The following is a 21157-nucleotide window of genomic DNA, read 5'->3' on the forward strand; positions in this document are numbered from 1 at the left end:
GCGCGGCGCGATTCCTGCCCCGCCACATCCCCGGCACCGAAGAATGTGGCAGCCGGCAGGGGCGGGATTCACGCCGCGCTGGTCTGGGGTTGCTGGCAGCGCCCCCCCCCCCCCCCCCCCCCCCCCCCCGGCGATTCTCCGACCCAGCGGGACTCTTATGGAGGCGACAGGGGTCTTGGGGACATTGGCTGGAAAGCCAATGAGAGCCCCCCATTGCCTATTTTGGGAAGGACACTGCATCAGTACAATTCAGGCACTAAACGAGACAGCGGCATGTCTTCCCCAGGATCAAGAACCCCAGGGGCGGAGTTGCCACCCCTCAAGAGCTTTCAGCGAATCAGTGGCCGGCAACTCTTCTACTTGGCAGCGCCGCTGGGAAGACGCCTACCAAAGGGCAGGATTGTTGTTGGATCACGTGGCATAGCTGGGGAGGGAGGGGTGGGGGAGGTGGGCGCTGGGGGGGTCACAAGGGAGGGCGTTCAATAGCAAGGCCGGGAGGGAGGTCAACCTTCCTAATGCTAGGTCCCTTGATCAGGAACTGAGCAACTTTGAACGAGGTCGCCCCTTTCCCCTACCCCCGGATACCCATAACTCACCCCACATGGGATCACTTGACATGCTTTCTGCAATGCAGCCCCATTTCTCTAACCCCGCACCCTCCCTCACCAGCGCCAGCAGCATGCAACCCTTAAATGGGCCTTAATTTGTTAATTATGGACCTCAACTTGGTGACAGAGCTGGAAGACAATCCAGACCTTCTTGTCACTGATTTAATTGGGGTGGAGGAAGAAATATGTGGGCGGGGGGGGGATCTCTACTTAACACACTCCCACCTGATTAAACGCCATCACCCCCCCCCCGCAACCAAACCTGTCAGGGTGGAGGACAGAGACTAGAATGATAAAAACCCACTGTCTGATCATTATCACATTGCTATCTGTGGGAGGTTGTGGTTTGCAAAGAGGTTGCCGCATTTCTCATATTACAACAGTGATTACACCTTGGAATGTATTTCACTGACAATGAAACTTGCCCTCGGATATCCTGAGGTTGTGAAAGGTGCTTAATAAATGTGGGTTGGACAATTTTTTTTCCATGATGCTCTTTCTCTCTCTCTCTCTCTCTATTTGTTTGTTCGTCTTTTTTTCTCTTCCTCACAGCCTCCCCCTCTCTCTCGCTCATAAAATGTTTCCCATGAAGTGTTGTGAACTATTACAGGTAGAATTATTAACGGTAGTATTATCACAGGTAGAATAATTACAGGCAGCATGGTAGCCCAGTGCTTAACACTTTGCTTCACAGCGCCAGGGTCCTGGGTTCAATTCCCGGCTTGGGTCACTGTCTGTGCGGAGTCCAGACGTTCTCCCCGTGTCTGCGTGGGTTTACTCCGGGTGCTCCAGTTTCCTCCCACTAGTCCCGAAAGACGTGCTTGTTGGGTGAATTGGACATTCTGAATTCTCCCTCTGTGTACCTGAACAGGTGCCGGCATGTGGCGACTAGGGGCTTTTCACAGTAACGTCATTGCAGTGTTAATGTAAGCCTACTTGTGACAATAAAGATTATTATTATTAAAAGTAATTACCAACACTAACTCGCTTTTATTTTTCTCTTCTGCCAAAAGGAATATGAGAAGAAGCAGCTGCCTGCGCAGGGCCCGTTCGATGGGGAAGGTAACTACTGGGTTAATCTTTTGCCGTTAATGGTGTATTGTTCATCATAATGCAAGTGTTTGTGACTGAGGCCAGGTTAATGAGTGAGAAACGACTGCTCACAATGCAAACTTTCACGGGGAGCACTGGGCGGGACGGTCCGCCGGACCCGTGTTTATCGGCCGCGCACCGTTCGCTGGTGGGATTCCATCAACCGGCCGATTGTCAATGGGATTTCCCAAATGTAACCACCCCACTCCGCCGCTGGTGGAGGTGCGCAGCCGGCGGGAAAATTGAATCCCGACGAGCGCAGAATTCGGCCACTTTCTCGTCTGGATGAGCCAGTGTGCAGCGGTCACTTAAACTCACTGGGAGGAAAGGTGTCGATAAACTTAAAACCATGACGGTGTTCAGACCTAAAGCTCTGGAAAGGGTGGCAAAGTAAATTTTCCGTTATCTCCTTTTGAAGTCTATTGCCAACCACCTTCGCAAGAAAAAGCTGATGTGATGCTCCGCAAGCTGATCTTTGGCCCAAACCAGATTTCACACAAACTGAAGTGCAAATGACAGATTTTTAATTAGTAATGGGCTGAAGGGATATAGGGAACGGGCGGGAAAGTGGGGTTGAGGCTGAGAGATCAGCCATGATCGTACTAAATGATGGAGTTGGCTCGAAGGGCTGAATTGCCTAATGCTGCTCCTACTTCTTATGTTCTTATCTCAAGAATAATATTGGCTCAGGATGTCCCTAATTGACCTCTGCATGTACTTACTAATTAGCTGATCTAATTGTCCTCAGGATTTTTGTTTTATTCATTCCTTGGATGCGGGCATTGCAGGCAACGCCAACTTTAATAACAAGTATACCGTTTTGGATACTGTTGCGGGGGACGACTTACCAGGGGTAAGCAATAGGGCACAGGTCTCTGGCACAGAGTCTGTCCCTGTTGCTCAGAAGGGAAGGGAGAAGAGGAACAGAGCACTTGTCATTGGGGACTCCATAGTTAGAGGAACAGACAGGAGGTTCTGTGGGAACGAAAGAGACTCACGGTTGGTGTGTTGCCTCCCAGGTGCCAGGGTTCGTGATGTCTCTGATCGTGTTTTTGGGATCCTTAAGGGGGAGGGGGAGCAGCCCCAAGTCGTGGTCCACATAGGTACCAACGACATAGGTAGGAAGAGAGATGGGGATTTGAGACAGAAATTCAGGGAGCTAGGGTGGAAGCCGAGAGCTAGAACAAACAGAGTTGTTATCTCTGGGTTGTTACCCGTGCCATGTGCTAGCGAAGTGAGAAATAAGGAGAGAGAGGAGTTGAACACGTGGCTACAGGGATGGTGCAGGAGGGAGGGTTTTGGTTTCCTGGATAATTGGGGCTCATTCTGGGGTAGGTGGGACCTCTACAAACAGGATGGTCTTCACCTGAACCAGAGGGGTACCAATATCCTGGGGGGGAGATTTGCTAGTGCTCTTCGGGGGGGGTTTAAACTAATTCAGCAGGGGGTTGGGAACCTAAATTGTAGTCCCAGTGTACAGGATGTTGAGAGTAGTGAGGTCAGGGATAGGGTTAAAAGTTCGAAAGAGGGCACCGGCAAGCAGGACGCTGGTTTGAAGTGTGTCTACTTCAACGCCTGGAGCATCCGGAATAAGGTGGGTGAGCTTGCAGCATGGGTTGGTACCTGGGATCTCGATGTTGTGGCGATTTCGGAGACATGGGTAGAGTAGGGACAGGAATGGTTGTTGCAGGTTCCAGAATTTAGATGTTTCTGTAAGAACAGAGAAGATGGTAAAAGAGGGGGGCATTGTTAATCAAGGAAAGTATTACGGCAGTAGAAAGGACACTTGAAGACTCGTCTACTGAGGCAGTATGGGCCGAGGTTAGGAACAGTAGAGGAGAGGTCACCCTGTTGGGAGTTGTCTATAGACCTCCGAATAGTTCCAGAGATGTAGAGGAAAGGATTGCAAAGATGATTCTCGACAGGAGCGAGAGTAACAGGGTAGTTGTTATGGGGGACTTTAACTTTCCAAATATTGACTGGAAATACTATAGTTCGAGTACTATAGATGGGTCAGTTTTTGTGCAGTGTGTGCAGGAGGGTTTTCTGACACAGTATTTAGACAGGCCAACAAGGGGCGAGGCCACATTGGATTTGGTACTGGGTAATGAACCCGGCCAGGTGTTAGATTTAGATGTAGGTGAGCACTTTGGTGATAGTGATCACAACTCGGTTATGTTTACTTTAGCAATGGGCAGGGATAGGTATATACCGCAAGGCAAGAATTATAGCTGGGGGAAAGGCAATTATGATGCTATTCGGCAAGATTTAGGATGTATAGGATGGGGAAGAAAACTGCAGGGGATGGGTACAATCGAAATGTGCAGCTTTCTCAAGGAACAGCTACTGCATGTCCTTGATAAGTATGTACCTGTCAGGCAGGGAGGAAGTTGTCGAGCAAGGGAACCGTGGTTTACTAAGGAAGTTGAAGCACTTGTCAAGAGGAAGAAGAAGGCTTATGTTAGGATGAGACATGAAGGCTCAGTTAGGGCACTTGAGAGTTACAAGTTAGCCAGGAAGGACCTAAAGGGAGAGTTAAGAAGAGCGAGGAGAGGACACGAAAAGTCATTGGCGAATAGGATCAAGGAAAACCCTAAGGCTTTCTATAGGTATATCAGGAACAAAAGAATGACTAGAGTAAGATTAGGGCCAATCAAGGATAGTAGTGGAAAGTTGTGTGTGGAATCAGAGGAGATAGGGGAAGCGTTAAATGGATATTTTTCGTCAGTGTTTACACTGGAGAAAGACAATGTTGTCGAGGAGAACACTCAGGTTCAGTCGACCAGGCTAGATGGAATTGAGGTTCATAAGGAGGAGGTGTTAGCAATTTTGGAAAATGTCAAAATAGATAAGTCCCCTGGGCCAGATGGGATTTATCCTAGGATTCTCTGGGAAGCCAGGGAGGAGATTGCAGAGCCTTTGTCCTTGATCTTTATGTCGTCTTTGTCGACAGGAATAGTGCCGGAAGACTGGAGGATAGCAAATGTTGTCCCCTTGTTCAAGAAGGGGAGTAGAGACAACCCTGGTAATTATAGACCTGTGAGCCTTACTTCGGTTGTGGGTAAAATGTTGGAAAAGGTTATAAGAGATAGGGTTTATAATCATCTTGAAAAGAACAAGTTGATTAGTGATAGTCAACACGGTTTTGTGAAGGGTAGGTCATGCCTCACAAACCTTATTGAGTTTTTTGAGAAGGTGACCAAACAGGTGGATCAGGGTAAAGCTGTTGATGTGGTGTATATGGATTTCAGTAAGGCGTTTGATAAGGTTCCCCACGGTAGGCTATTGCAGAAAATAAGGAAGTATGGAATTGAAGGTGATTTAGCGGTTTGGATCAGTAATTGGCTAGCTGAAAGAAGACAGAGGGTGGTGGTTGATGGCAAATGTTCATCCTGGAGTTCAGTCACTAGTGGTGTACCGCAAGGATCTGTTTTGGGGCCACTGCTGTTTGTCATTTTTATAAATGACCTGGAAGAGGGTGTAGAAGGATGGGTTAGTAAATTTGCAGATGACACGAAGGTCGGTGGAGTTGTGGATAGTGCTGAAGGATGTTATAGGATACAGAGGGACATAGATAGGCTGCAGAGCTGGGCTGAGAGGTGGCAGATGGAGTTTAATGCGGAAAAGTGTGAGGTAGTTCACTTTGGAAGGAGTAACAGGAATGCAGAGTACTGGGCTAATGGCAAGATTCTTGGTAGTGTAGATGAACAGAGAGATCTCGGCATCCAGGTACATAAATCCCTGAAAGTTGCCACCCAGGTTAATAGGGCTGTTAAGAAGGCATATGGTGTGCTAGCCTTTATAAGCAGGGGGAACTTGCAGGTGGTGGCGTTCCCATATATCTGCTGCTCTTGTCCTTCTCGGTGGTAGAGGTCACGGATCTCGGAGGTGCTGTCGAAGGAGCCTTGGCAAAGTTGCTGCTGTGCATCTTGTATGCACTGTTGCCACTGTGCGTCGGTAGTGGTAGGAGTGGATGTTCGAGCTGGTGGATGGGGTGCAGAGCAAGCGAGCTGCTTTGTCCTGGATGGTGTTGTTGGAGTGGCACTTATCCAGGCAAGTGGACACTAGATTGTGTCCTGTGGATTGTGGACAGGCTTTCGGGAGTTAGGGGTGAGTTACCCATTGTAAAATTCCCAGCCCCTGACCTGCTCTTGCAAGCAATGAATTTGTATGGCTTACACATAAATGTCTTGCTTAAATTCCACAAGGTTTTGACCTTTAGCAAGAACCGAGTCCCATTAAATAATGGGCAGCCAGGATGAGGAATTGCTTTCTCTGTGATCCATTCACACATGTGAAAGGATCAAGTTGTTTATTTATCAAATTACAGAGGATCAAGCAAGGAGCTTATGATTTATTTTCGATCGACCAATTCAAATGGATTCACCTTCTCTGGAGGAGAGGTGGAAATCACTTCACACATTGCTTTCCAAAATCTTTCACCCTATTATGAATACAATATCCCGACAACACCCCCACATCCCCAAATCCGCCACCCATTCCCAACAGCATAGCTGCACTGACCCTCTGAAGGAGACCCCTACCTAGGCCACTCCCCCATCCCATCCCCGTAACCCCACCCAACCTGTTACTCAAAGTGCGAAAAGGTCGACAGGGATATTGTCAGCATATTAAAAATATCTTACTTCTAGGGCAAGCTTTGAATGTGTTGTAAATCAAAAGAAAGACTTGCATTTATATAGCTCCATTCACAAAGCCAAAGACATGTCAAAGCACTTTACACTGACCGGATATCCCCGTGTAAGTGTTGACCCATGATTTTTGGCCGAGGATTTTGTAATTTCATCGAGGTGAAAGATGACCGTGGTTTTTCAGGGATCAAAGCCCATCAGCTGCCCGCTCGCCTCCCTTGCCCGCATCTCCACACACCCTCTTTACACACTCGCCAAAATGAGGCGGCGGGTAGGACTCACTGAGCAGGAAAACCGTGCCATCGAGCTGCTTGTACTCATTCTCCATGAACGCCACAGTAGCAGGCAACACAAATCACCGTGCTCCCCTGAAGAGGCACCGCCGCCAGAGAGATGGGGTGGGAAAGTGGCCTAGGTCAAGTTCTCCTTCAGAGGGTCAGCGCAGACTAGATACTCGGCTGCAGTCCAGTGGATATGGATCACCAATGTGTTACCAGACATCTCTGACTTATATTTCTGACACCTCAGTGGGGTAAACATTTGTCTTGTTTTCTTTTTTACGGTGCAGAAGGAGGCATTTCGGCCCATCGGGTCTGCACTGACCCTCTGAAGGAGACCCCTACCTAGGCCACTCCCCCATCCCATCCCCGTAACCCCACCCAACCTGTACATCTTTGGACTGTGGGAGGAAAATGGAGCGCCCGGAGGAAACCCACGCAGACTCGGGGAGAACGTGCAGACTCCACACAGACAGTCACCCGAGGCGGGAATTGAACCCGGGTCCCTGGCGCTGTGAAGCAGCAGTGCTAACCACTGTGCTGACCTGCCTTCCTGCTTAAAGTGGATGGGGCAGGAGATCAGCCCCATCACAAAATCCACCTGGTTAATCATTTCCAGTGCCTCGCTCAAGCTCCCTGCTGTATCTCCCCACTTGGAGCAAACAAAACCCAAAGGTTTTCTGCTCCCGGAGGGAAAATACAGTAAAAGGGGGAAATTAGAATTCTGATGTGAAATGTTTATTTTTCCTTCTGGGGTTCAATCTGGTGGAAACAAAGAACCATAGACAATAGGAGCAGGAGAAGGCCATTCAGCCCTTTGAGCCTGCTCCACCATTCATTATGAAATGAAATGAAAATCGCTTATTGCCACAAGTAGGCTTCAAATGAAGTTACTGTGAAAAGCCCTTAGTCACCACATTCCGGCGCCTGTTACGGGAATTGAACCGTGCTGTTGGCCTACCTTGGTCTGCTTTCAAAACCAGCGATTTAGCCCTGTGCTAAACAGCCTCTGGACTGTGGGGGGAAACCGGAGCACCCGGAGGAAACCCCCGCAGACACGGGGAGAACGTGCAGACTCCGCACAGACAGTGACCCAAGCTGGGAATCAGCTTTAAACAACATTATGGTCAGGGCTGATCATCAAACTCAACAGCCTAATCCAACTTTTTGCCCCGTATCCTTTGGTCCCCTTCGTCCTAACTGCTATACCTAACTGCTTCTTGAAAATATGCAATGCCTTTACCTCAACTACATCCTGTGGTAACAAATTCCGCAGGCCGACCACTGTCTGGGTGAAGAATTTTCTCCTCATCCCTGTCCTAAATGGTCCATCCTGAATCCTCAGACTGTGATTCCTGGTTCTGAACTCCCCACCGTCGGGAACATCCTTCCTGCATCTACCCTGTCTAGTTCTCTTAGAATTTTATAGGTTTCTATGAGATCCCCCCTCATTCTTCTCAACCCCAGTGAATATAATCCTAACAAATTCAGTCTCCCCTCACACGTCAGCCCCGCCAGCCCAGGAATCAGTCTGGTAAACCTTTGCTGCACTCCCTCTGGAGCAAGAACATCCTTCGTCCGATAATGAGATCAAAATTGCACACAATGCTCCGGGTGAAATGAAATAAAATGAAAATCGCTTATTGTCACAAGTAGGCTTCAAATGAAGTTACTGTGAAAAGCCCCCAGTCGCCACATTCGGGCGCCTGTTCGGGGAGGCTGTTACAGGAATTGAACCGTGTGCCCTCACCAAGGCCCTGGTAGTGTGCTGCAAATTAAATGTTTAGCATAATTAAAGAATTTGACAGGGTGGATAGGCAGAAACCATTTTGGCTCCCTCTGATTGGGGAAGTCCAAAACAGAAACTCTTTGGGGTGAGCACAGTGGTTAGCACAGTTGCTTCACAGCTCCAGGGTCCCAGGTTCGATTCCCAGCTTGGGTCACTGTCTGTGCGGAGTCTGCATGTTCTCCCTGTGTCTGCGTGGGTTTCATCTGGGTGCTCCGGTTTCCTCCCACAGTCCAAAGATGTGCAGGTTATGTGGTTTGGCCATGCTAAATTGCCCTTTGTGTCCAAAAGGTGGGGTGGGGTTACTGGGTTACGGGAATAGGATGCAAGTGTGGGCTTGGGTAGGGTGCTCTTTCCAAGGGTTGGTGCAGACTCGATGGGCCAAATGGCCTCCTTCTGCACTGTAAATTCTATGATTCTATGATGTCAGGCAGAGCCTCTTCCCCCCCCCCCCCCCCCCCCGAAGGTAATGGAAATCTGGAACGCACTCACTTAAAAACTGTTTTGCCAATTCATAGAATCCCTACAGTGCAGGAGGCCATTTGGCCCATCACATCTGCACAGACCCTTCAAAGAATTACTCTGCCCAAGACCATTCTCCCACCCACCCCTATCCCTGGCAAACTAACCTGAATATCCCTGAACACCAAATGGCCAATGCACCCAAACCGCACACCTTTGTGTGCCAATTGGAAATTTAAAATCTGCAATAGATGGGTACTTTTCGAAATCAGAGCACTTTTGGTTCTTAGGGACAGTGTGGGAGATGTATTTGAGATCCAGATCAGCCTTGATCTGTTCGAATGGCGGAACAGGTTTGAAGGGCTGAATGGCCTGCTCCTAATCCCCTGCTCCTTGCTTTTGTTTAATGTGTTGATACGAAGGGAGTTTCAATGATATTAACTGTTACTTTCGAATAGTACAAAGGCAAGCTTGGCCAGGCAGAATAGAAACTAAATGGCGTGGTTTCAAAATGTATCAGTAGCTCGCCTCGAGGTGACGTGGTTGTGATGGTGTTGACGTGGCTTTTGTGCCTCAGAAATATTTTGTGTAGATTTGTTTCGGAGGGCTGCGCGACCCATGAAGGAACCCTATGGCAAAACTGCATAAGCCGTCTTACTGTAAGCAATGGCTACCTGGGTCTGGTCCAGCAGTTAGGTACACCATGTTCTCTCCAGAGTTACTTTCTGTTTAGCAAAGAACCTCAGTGAACCGTGTAATTGATATGTAGCACACTGCACACGCCTCCAACACGGGTGCCAGCAATCGAGTTAATTTGTTATCATTCTACTGGTGCAGATTCTAAATAGTTCCCTCTTACGGAGAACACAGCCCTTTGTCATTCACCAGTGCTTCGCCCTGTTTACTGTTGCTGCCTAACACAGAGAAAACAAACACAAAAAGTTAGCACGCAGGTACAGCAAGTAATTAGGGAGGCGAATGGAATGTTGGCCTTTATTCCAAGGGGTTGGAGAATGAAAGTAGGAAGGTATTGCTCTAACTGCACAGGGTTTTACCTAGAGTATTGGTCTCATTATTTAAGGAAGGACGCATTGGGCAAAATTCAAACACGGTTAACTTGTTTGGTTCCTGGGGTGGCAGGGTTGGCTTACGAGGAAAGGTTGAGCAGGTTCGGCCTACATTCATTGGAGTTTAGAAGAACGACAAATGATCTTATTGAAACATGTAAGATTCTGAGGGGACTTTGAAAGGGGGGCTGTTGAGACAATGATTCACCTCCTGAGAGAATCTAGAACTCAGGGACTCGGTTTCAGAATGAGGGGTCTCCCATTTATATCGGAGATGAGGAATTTCTTCTCTCATAGAATCCATGGAATCTCTACAATGCAGAAGGAGACCATTCGGCCCATCACGTCTGCACCGACCCTCTGAAAGAGCACCCTACCGAGGCCCAGTCCCCCGCCCTAACCCCGTAACCCCACCCAACCTGCACATCTTTGGATCTTAGGATAAAGGTCGCTGGATCACTGAATGAAAATCGCTTATTGTCACGAGTAGGCTTCAATGAAGTTACTGTGAAAAGCCCCTAGTCGCCACATTCCGGCGCCTGTTCGGGGAGGCTGGTATGGGAATTGAACCGTGCTGCTGGCCTGCCTTGGTCTGCTTTAAAAGCCAGCGATTTAGCCCAGCGTGCTAAACCAGCCCCTAAAGCTGAGATAGATTCCTGAACGTTAGAGGAGTCAAGGGTTATGACATCTTGTGTGGAATGTGGAGTTGAAGTCAGGATCAGATCAGCCATGACCTTATTGAATGATGGAACCGGTTCAAAGGCCAGACTCCAGCTTCAGTTTCTTGTGTTTTTATGTTTTTCGAGCACAGGAAGCCATTCAGTCCATCATGTTTTGCCAGCTCTTTTAAAGAACAATGCATTCCTTACCATAGGAAGTGGTTGAGTCCAAAACATTGTATGGTTTCAAGAATGATAATAATCATCTTTTATTGTCACAAGTATTAAATTGCTGTGAAAAGCCCCGAGTGGCCACATTATCGTGCCTATTCGGGTAAACTGGTGCGAGAATTGAAGCTGCGCTGCTGGCCTTGTTCTGCATCACAAGCCAGCAGCCTAGCCCACTGAGCTAAACAAGCTCTTCCAATTAGAAGCAGTTAGATATCGCACTTAAGGCTAAGGGATCAAAGGATATGGGGGAAAGGGGATTTGGATGACCAGCCATGAATGGCAGAACGGGCTTGAATGGCCGACTGGCCAGAACGGCCGACTGGCCAACTCCTGCTCCTATTTTTATGTCTTCTAATTAGGTGCCGGAGGACTGAAGGACAGCTACTGTGGTACCATTAGTCAAGAAGGGTGGTAGGGATAAACCAGGAACTAACAGGCCAGTTAGTCTAATTTTAGTGGTAGGGGAATTTACAGAAAAATTCTGAGCGACAGAATTAATCTCCACTTGGGGAGGCAAGGATTAATCAAGGATAGTCAACTTGGCTACATCACAGGGCGATCAAATCATAGATCATAGAATTTACAGTGCAGAAGGAGGCTATTCGGCCTATCAAGTCTGCACTGGCTTTTGGAAAGAGCACCCTACATAATCCCACATCCCCATAACCCAACAACCCCATCTAACCTAAGGGCAATTTAGCATGGCCAATCCACCTAACCTGCACATCTTTGGACTGTCATGTCTTACAAATTTAATTGACTTTTTCGAGGAGGTGACTAGATGTGTAGATGAGAGTAGTGCAGTTGATGTAGTCTACCTGGACTTCAGCAAGGTTTTTGGTGAGGTTTCGCATGGGAATCTGGCCAAGAAGCTAAGAGCCCCTGGCAATCTCGCAGATGACACAAAAATTGATGTGGTAAATAGTGAGGAGAAAACTTTAGATTACACGATGATATATACGGGCTGGTTAGATGGGCAGAACAATGGAAAATGGAATTTAGCCCTGAAAAGTGTGAGGTAATGCATTTTGAGAGGACTAACAAGGCAAGGGAGCGCACAATGACTGCTAGGACCCGAGGAAGTACAGAGGATCAGAGGGACCTTGGGGGGTGCATATCCATGGATCCCTGAAAGCAGCCGGACAGGTAGATGAGGTGGTTAAGAAGGCAAATTAGTTACTTGCCGTTATTAGCTGAGGCATAGAATATAAGAACAGGGAGGTTATGATGGAGCTGTATATAATGCTCGTTAGGCCACAGTTAGAGTACTATGTGCAGTTCTGGTCGCCACTCTATAGGAAGGATGTGATTGCACTAATCCCATTTTCCAGCACTTGGTCCGTAGCCTTGTGCTCACGTGCTCATCTAAATATTTCTTAAATGTTATCAGGGTTCCCGCCTCTTCCACTCTTTCAGGCAGTGAGTTCCAGATTCCCACCACCTACTGGGTGAACAGGATTTTCCTCACATCCTCTCTAAACCTCTTGCCCCTTACCTTAAATCCATACCATTGTTTATTGACCCCTTCTGCTAAGGAAACCTGCCTTCCTCTCCACCCTCTCCATGCTCCTCATAATTTGATACCCCTCATTCAGGTCCCCCCCCCCCCCCCCCCCCCCCAGCCTTCTCTGCTCCAAGGGAAACAGCCACAACTTAACCAGTCTCTCTAGTGCATTCGGGTGACCAACCCTCGAGGACTGACCTGGACCTGCCAGGAATTGAAAGCTTAACGGGCAGCACGTTTACACAGTGGTTAGCACTGTTGCTTCACAGCTCCAGGGTCCCAGGTTCGATTCCCGGCTTGGGTCACTATCTGTGCGGAGTCTGCACGTTCTCCCCGTGTCTGCGTGGGTTTCCTCCGGGCGCTTCAGTTTCCTCCCACAAGTCCTGAAAGACGTGATGCTGGGTAATGTGGACATTCTGAATTCTCCCTCTGTGTACCTGAACAGGCGCCCGAATGTTGCGACTAGGGGATTTTCACAGTAACTCTATTGCAGTGTTAATGTAAGTCTACTTGTGACACTAAAGATTACTAATAATTTACTGTGCAGTGTTTTACGAGTACAACCTTGGAGAAAAATCATAAGGACACTAAAGCAAAATATGTTTTTAAAGTTTTCTTTGAACACTTTTGTTTATTCGTTCCCATTGGACATGGGTGGGGGTGGGGAAGGTGGTTTGGCTAACAATCAGGAATTATCCTTTTGCTTCCTGATTGACCCTTGGGGAGGCACCCTGAGGATGGACATGTCGGGTGTGGGAGGAGTGCAAGTTGGCGGTTGGAGTTTGCTGATGGAATCTAGAGAAATACATTCCATCAGAGTGGAAACGCTATATAGTTAAGAATAGCTCATGCGTTTCCATAGTGCTAAACCTTTCATTGGAAATTAGTTAATGCCCCCAAAGAGAGAGGGAGAGAGAGAGAGAGAGAGAGAGAGATAAGAGATCAGTGGAAATGTCAACCAAAGATTTCCAGCTGTCAAAGCAGGGAGCAATAGGGATTCCCTGGGCAACTCCTTGGTGTGAAATTGTCTCTTCTCCATTATCGTCAAACGTAGAATGTCGGAGGGTCTCCTTGGAAAGCGAGGAAGGAATTGGCATTAATGTTGAGTGATTTGGCTTAGTGGGTGGCACGGAGTGTGTTCAAGTCCTCTTCCAGAGACCTGACCTACTGCGCAGGTTGCTGCACCCAGTGTATCACTGAGGGAGTACTCCACTGTCAGAGCTCCCATCTTCTCATCGCACTCTGCATGTTCTCCCCGTGTCTGCGTGGGTTTCCTCCGGGTGCTCCGGTTTCCTCCCACAAGTCCCGAAAGACGTGCTGTTAGGTGAATTGGCCATTCTGAATTCTCCCTCAGTGTACCTGCACAGGCGCCGAAATGTGGCGACGAGGGAATTTTCACAGTAACTTCATTGCAGTGTTAATGTAAGCTTACTTGTAACAATAATAAAGATTATTATGTCAATCTGAGGCAAGAACAGAGAATGCTGAAAAAAACTCAGCAGGTCTGGTAGCATCTGGTAGGGAGACAAAGCAGAGTTGACATTTTGAGTCCATCTGATTCTTCATCAGAACTGTGCCTTGTCTGCATTTTCCGATGGCTGTGTGGATATAGTGATCCTGTGGCATTATGAAATGAAAATCGCTTATTGTCACGAGTAGGCTTCAATGAAGTTACTGTGAAAAGCCCCTAGTCGCCACATTCCGGCGCCTGTCCGGGGAGGCTGGTACGGGAATCGAACCGTGCCGCTGGCCTGCTTGGTCTGCTTTATAAGCCAGCGATTTAGCCTTGTGAGCTAAACCAGGGTGTTCTCCCCTGGTGTCCTGGCCAATGTTTACCACTCATGCAACATCTCTGGAAGCAGAGCGGCTGGTCAATGTCACCTTGCAGTTTGCGCCGTCTTGTCGGGTGTCAATTAGCTGCGAGGTTTGCAACATTGTGACAGTGGCTACATCTCGAACAGTACTTCATTGGCTCTGAAGCACACGAGGGACATTCTGAGATTGAGAAAGGTGCATGGACACGTAAGTCTTTTATTTACAAAAGGTTTTTTTTTGCAGAGAACGCGGTTCTTTATCAGAACTACAAAGAAAAGGCTCTGACGCTGAATAACGGCGATTCTGATGAGGATTCGGATCAGAACGTGCAGGCAGAGGGGCAGAAGTCAGATGATAGAATAATCGTGCAGTTCAAGCCAATCAGATGCTCGTGGAGCCAGCTCTCTGTGGTAAGAGAAGATCTTTCGCCTTGTAAGCTGTGATGTTTAAGTAGAGTGTGTGTGCTGTCGCAGAGAATTGGGGAATTGGCACAATTATGCACATTTATGCATGATCTTCCTACTCCAGACATGACCACTCGAGCACTCTTCTCACCTTGCTCCCTCCATAAAGTAGAGCGCATCCAAAACTCCACTGCCCAATCCCTGACTTGCACCAAGTTCCGTGCTTGCCGACTTCCACTTGCTATCTTTTCCAACCTCTCCATAGCCTCACCCTTTCCATCTCTGTAATGTCCCTCAGTTCTCCACCTATCCGGGATCCCTGCGCTCCACCAGTTGTGGCCTTTTGTTCGTTCCAGTTTTCATGGTTTGTTGTTGGCCCTGCCTTCAGCTGCCTCGGTCTGAAGCTCCGGAATTCCATCCTTAAATTCCCACGTTCCCAAGGGCAATTCGGGATGGGCATTAAATGCTGGCCCAGCCAATGATGCCACATGAAAGACTTTTTTAAACCCCCAGTTCTCCATTTCTCTCTGTTCTGTTAAGATGTTCCTTTAAACCAAACTTTAGTCCACCCTGCCCCAATATCCTCTTTTGCGAGTGTAGTGGAGTTATCCAAACATTTATAACGTGAGTAAAAGGGATCTATGAAAACCAGAGGCATTGCATGTAGAACATTCCCAACAGCACTGAAAAATCTTGACACCATCCAGGGCAGAGCTGTTATGTTTTATAGTTGGTGTATGTTATGTTGGGGCAGTGTCCCTTTAAGAAGTGTGTCATGTGAGCACTAGTGACATCATCAGTCAGGTGTGCAGGCTTTAGGCCCAGTCTTCTTTTTAAGCATGTGAGTCATTACGGGCTATACTTTAGAGAACCATAAGGTATATCATGGAGTTCACCTGACCCACAACGTTTAATAGATTTTAGTTATGGCGAGCACACGGGCCCACTTTACAGGTGTGATGCAACAGAGAACTAAAAGTATATTTAAACAAAACAATGTATATTCTATGAATCCATTTAATATTATATAAATGAACAATTTATCAACGACCAACACATGTAACTCCACAGATACAATACTCTATAGATAATCCTTAATAACTTCCCAAACAACATCCATAAGTTAAACCCTTTTTAAATAAAGACAGCAGGTTTAAATTCTCTACAGAAACAGGTATTACTGTGAAATCATCAAGTGATTTGGAGACATTCTTTAGATTGCAGAGAGAGAGAGATTATAACATTGTTTTGCTGTGAATGCAGCTCTCCAACTCTGAAAACTAAACTAAAAATTACTGCAGCTGCCAGCTCAAAACAAAAGTAAAAGACAGAGAGACAGCCCAGCTCCACCACACAATGACATCACTGCAGCCATTTGATGAACACACTTTTCTTGAAGGGTTTCTCACATGACAGAGTGCACAGCATGAAATAATAAAAAGGTATCTGAGGAGTTACAGTCATAGAATCATAGAATTTACAGTCCAAAAGGAGGCCATTCGGCCCTTGGAAAGAGCTTCCTACTTAAGCCCACGCCTCCACCCTATTCCCATAACCCAGTAACCCCTTTGGACACTAAGGGGCAATTTAGCATGACCAATCCACCTAACCTGCACATCTTTGGACTTTCCACGAATTATATGTTCTTTGGTTCCAACTGCAACCTCATAAATGGCCCAGTAGAGATCAAAAACAGCCTGCTTGATTGGTACCCATCCACAAACATTGACACCCTCCCCCACCGATGCATAGTAGGAGCCGTGGGTCTCACCTGCAAGATTCACTGCATGAACTCACTAAGGCTCATGAAGCCTACGATCGCTACCATCTAGAAGGACAAGGGTAGCAGACACACGGGAACACAAAACCCTGGAAACCTCCAGTCACTCACCATCCTGACTTGGAAATGTATCGTCATTCCTTCACGGTCACTGGACCAAAGTCTTCGAACTCGCTCCCTAACAGCACTATGGGTGTACCTACACCACAGGACTAAAAGAGTTCAAGAAGGCAGCTCACCACCACCTTCTCACGGGCAATTGGGGATGGACAATAAATGTTGGCCTAGCCAGTGACACCTGCAGCCTGTGAATGAATAAAAAAATATCTGCAGTAGCTCAGTGTGTGAATACGCTTGAGAAAAATGAACTGGAATTTCTACCCTAAACCGTTCAACCTCTCTTTTTTTCTTCAAAAGCTACCCCTTTGACCAACTCTTTTTGGTCATCTGTTTTGACTATCTTCTCGTGTGACTCAATCTCATGTCTTAGAAGCGTACAATCGTGACAGAGCAGAAGGAGGCCATTTGGCCCATCGGTTTTGCACCGACCCTCTGAAAAAGCCTCCACCCAAGCCCACTACCCCGCCCAATCCCCGTAACCACACCTAACATGTACATCCCTGGACACGAAGGGGCAATTTTATCATGACAAATCCACCTAACCCGCACATCTTTGAACTGTGGGAGGAAACACCGCGGAGCATCCGGAGGAAACCCAGGCAGACATGGGGAGAACATGCAAACTCCACACAAGCAGTCGCCCGAGGGCGGAATCGAACCCGGGCTCCTGCCGCTGTGAGGCAGCAGTGCTAACCACTGTGGTGTCCCATTATATTCTCATCTGCTATTCAATTTGCTTAAAACCCGATCATACCTATTGGCCTTCGCTTGTTCGACAACCACCCGGTGAAAAGTTTTAGGATGGTTTTCTTTGTTAAAGGCACCACAGCAAAGCAGTTTGACATTTTTGTTGTTACAGGAGGCCACAGGTACACTTGAGTCTGATAGGGGTATTTGCGCTGAATTGATTATTCTTTAGTCCAATTGCTGGTAAACTACAGCAATTTTTCTTTATTCGTTCTTGTGGCAAGGTCAGCATTTATTGCACATTTTAGCTGCCCTCGGCGTCCCTGTCTCTGGGCTAAAAGAGAAAGAGAGAGTCTGCACCATCCTATCGAGTTTGCACAGCAGCATGTGTGGTCATGTTAATCTTAGCTAAAGAATGAAGGGAAGACTTTTCGCAAGCTTGGGACACCTCAAAGTGCTACCGCCGGCAAAGTACACTTTTGAAGTGTAGTCGGTGTTGTAATATGGGAGGCACGCCAGTCAAATTGTGCAGAACACACCGCTACAACAACAAAGAGATGGTGACCAATTAATCTGGTTTAGTGATTGAGATTGAGGGCTACATATTGGCCAGGACAACAGGGAGATAGCTCCTGCTCATCTTCAAAATGGTGCCATGGAGTCCATTGCGGGTTGCAAAGGTCTCATCTTAATATCTCAGTGGAAATATGAGGTGGGATTGTCCAATAATGGGGCCATGCCCCCACGCCGGCATGAAAAGCGGTGCCAACCACTCCGGCATCAACTATCCCCGATAATCAGGAATGCTCCCCTTCCTAGGGGACTAGGTCAGTGTGGGAGTGGTCCCCACAGCTCCAGCCAGCGTGGAACGGCCGGTGCGTGTTCGCGAATGAGCGGAATGGCTGGCGTGATTCCACGCATGCGCACTACGGCCGGCGTGATTCCGCGCATGCGCTGGGGTTCCCTTCTCTGCGCTGGCCCCCGGGCAATGTGGCAGAGCCGTACAGGGGCACGGTGCGGAGGAACATAGGCCCCCATGGAACCAGCCCGCCCGCCGATCTGTAGGCCCCAATTGAGGGCCAGGCCACCGTGGCCCCCCCCCCCCCCCCCCCCCCCCCGGGTCGGATCCCCCCGTCCCCCCTCCAGGAGGGCCCCCGCTGACTCACCTTCCAGGTCCCGTCGTGTGGGATCCGAGTGACCCACGCCAGCGGGACTCGGCCGAACTCGATGGCCACTCGGCCCGTCGGGGCCCGGAGAATCGCCTGGGGGGGGGGAGGTGGGTGGAGCACTTCCAACGGCCCCCGAATGGCACGGCGGGAATCCCGCGGGCGCCCGAGAATCGGCGGGGGAGAATCGTTACGCTAGCGGCAGGGCCGTGGGGCGCGATTCTCGCCCCCCCCCCCCAACCCGGGGATTCTCCGGCCCGGCGCAGGGTATCACTGTCAGCGTAACATCACAGCACAGAGAGTGTCGGACTGAAGTGTGTGTTCGCATCATTGGAGTGGGACCTGAAGTCATGGTCTTCTGACTCCAGCCAGATTGATACCCTCTGAACCACAGTTTTTTTTGAAAATTTAGAGTATCCAATTTTTTTTTTCCAATTAAGGCCCAATTTAGCATTTCCAATTCACCTAGCCTGCACATCTTTGGGTTGTGGGGGTGAGACCCACGCAGACACGGGGAGAAAGTGCAAACTCCACACAGACAGTGACCCAGGGCTGGGATCGAACCTGGGACCTCGGCGCTGTGAGGCAGTAGTGCTAACCGCTGCACCACCGTGCTGCCCCCCTCTGAACCACAGTTAATGGGCAGATGGTGGCGTAGTGGTGGACCAGTAATCCGGAGAGCCAGGCCAATTCTTTGGGGACGTGGGTTCAAATCCCACCACGGCAGCTGGTGGAATTTAAATTCTCAGTCCAGCCTCAGTATATGGTGACCGTAACAGCGATCATCGATTGTCGTAAAAACACAGGTGGTCCACTGGTGTCCTTTCAGGAAGGAAATCTGCCACCTTTACCTGGTCCGGTCTACATATGACTCGAGGGCTGCAGCAATGTGGTTCGCCCTCCGAAATGCCACTCAGTTCAAGGACAATTAGGGAGGGACAACAAAATGCTGGCTCAGCCAGCAACACCCACATCCCATCAAAGAATTTTTAAAAAAGTATCCAGGCCAAAATGGCAACGTGTCCAGGACACATTCAGGAATATCTTGAGGGCACTAAACTATTGGTGATGCGCTGGGAAGAATGCCGTGTAGAGCAGATCCCAGCCAGGATCACTGAAAATGATCGGAAAGGATTAGATTTCCCTGCAGAAGGTGGAAAGGATATTGGGACTGCCTTAAGCCTTGTGCTTGCCGAGGCTTTGGGGCATTTTATACATTAATGGCGCTACGTAAGTGCGGGTTGTTGTTGTTGACTTGGCTGAGAATCAGGCTGCCATATGTCAGTGGGCATTAGGGTAGCCACGGCAACGTAGAGGGGATGGGCTGCGAGGACCCAAAGCTAGTTCCATGGTGAGCGAGCGAGGACTGGCTGAAGTAAGAGGAGCTTGCAAAGCTGCTAAACATTTGGAAAGCTTGTTCAGCAGGAGCCTGCGTTAAATGCCAGAAAGTGTTTCTCGATAAAGCAGTAGGTCCAAACAGTTTACAAAAAAACAGCAACAAAATGGTAACGGGATGTTACAATGGAGAAGCTCTCTGATATTGTGATGCTTCTCTCCCCCCCCCCCCCCCCCCCCTCCCCCCCCCCCCCCTCCCCGCCCCTCCTCAGAGCAGGCGAGGGAGTTGGAAAACAAGCAGCAAAGCGAGATTAGCGTCATCTTCTAACTTGAAGGCTGAATGGTTCATTTTATTTTTCTTGCGCCATCACCGAAAGAGGGAGAGAAAGAAAGATAAACAGTCCGGTGGATGGAGTCGCTGTGTTTGGGACTCTGCGCGCTATTGTGCACTGGAATTTAGAGAGCGAGGAAGAGAGAGAGAGAGAGAGCCAGGAGAAGAGAACACGTGAAAGAGAGACTAGACAGCTGGCCCCTCATGCATTTTCTAAGCACTGTCTAGTTGCCTTGATAGATAGACTCACTGACAGTTCTCAGCCTGCGCAGGATGAAGGCAGCAAAGAAGGTAATGGTCTCACAGATTCTCTGCTTCTACAGTCTGTGCTGCATTTGGGGCGGGCAGGAAGGAACATAGCAGCGGAGGCCTGCACTAATCTGTATCAGTCACTGGAGTGGATCTGCAGTGTGGATGGGGGTACGGGGGTGAATGGGGGCTGGTGGTGGATGGCGGCGTGGGGATGGATGGGGGGGGCGGGTGGCTGGGGGGCAGGTGGGTGGTGAGGTGGGGATGGATGGGGGGCACGGGTGGACGGGGGGGGAGGTGGGGCTGGATGGGGGGGGCGCGGGTGGGTGGGGGGAGGTGGGGATGGATGGGGGGACCGGGTAGACAGGGGGGAAGTGGGGCTGGATGGGGGGGGCTCGGGGGGAGGTGGGGATGGATGGGGGGTGCGGGTGAATAGGGGGGAAGGTGGGGATTGATGTGGGTATGCGGGTGGATGGGGGGGAGGTGGGGATGGATGGGGGCGCGGGTGGATGGGGGGGTTGGGATGGATGGGGGGGCGTGGGTGGACGGGGGGTGCAGGTGAATAGGGGGGAAGGTGGGGATTGATGGGGGTGCGCGGGTGGATGGGGGGGAGGTGGGGATGGATGGGGGGGCGCGGGTGGACGGGCGCGGGGGGGAGGTGGGGATGGATGGGGGCGCGGGTGGACAGGGGGAGGTGGGGTTGGTTTGGGGGTGCGCGGGTGGACGGGGGGAGGTGGGGATGGATGGGGGGGTGCGGGTGGACGGGGGGAGGTGGGGATGGATGGGGGCGTAGGTGGACGGAGGGAGGTGGGGATGGATGGGGGGCACGGGTGGACAGGGGGAGGTGGGGATGGATGGGGGTGCGCGGGTGGACGGGGGGAGGTCGGGATGGATGGGGGGGCACGGGTGGACGGGGGGAGGTGGGGATGGA

General features: G+C 49.5%; 1 protein-coding gene across 6 annotated transcripts in view; it reads left to right on the plus strand.

The window, feature by feature from the left end:
• Positions 1-21157, plus strand: part of LOC119976102 (rho guanine nucleotide exchange factor 26-like) — a 233576-nt gene that overhangs the window by 27386 nt on the left and 185033 nt on the right. For 5 of the 6 annotated variants that reach the window (XM_038816267.1, XM_038816268.1, XM_038816266.1 and 2 more), the window contains 2 exons: positions 1622-1670; positions 14398-14564. In XM_038816267.1, the coding sequence (XP_038672195.1) occupies positions 1622-1670; positions 14398-14564 (216 nt within the window). Of the gene's footprint in view, positions 1-1621; positions 1671-14397; positions 14565-19930; positions 20269-21157 lie in introns of those variants that run through there. The other variant, XM_038816271.1, reaches the window with a different exon arrangement.

The sequence above is a fragment of the Scyliorhinus canicula genome, chromosome 13, assembly GCF_902713615.1.
Source record: "Scyliorhinus canicula chromosome 13, sScyCan1.1, whole genome shotgun sequence".
NCBI lineage: Eukaryota > Metazoa > Chordata > Chondrichthyes > Carcharhiniformes > Scyliorhinidae > Scyliorhinus > Scyliorhinus canicula.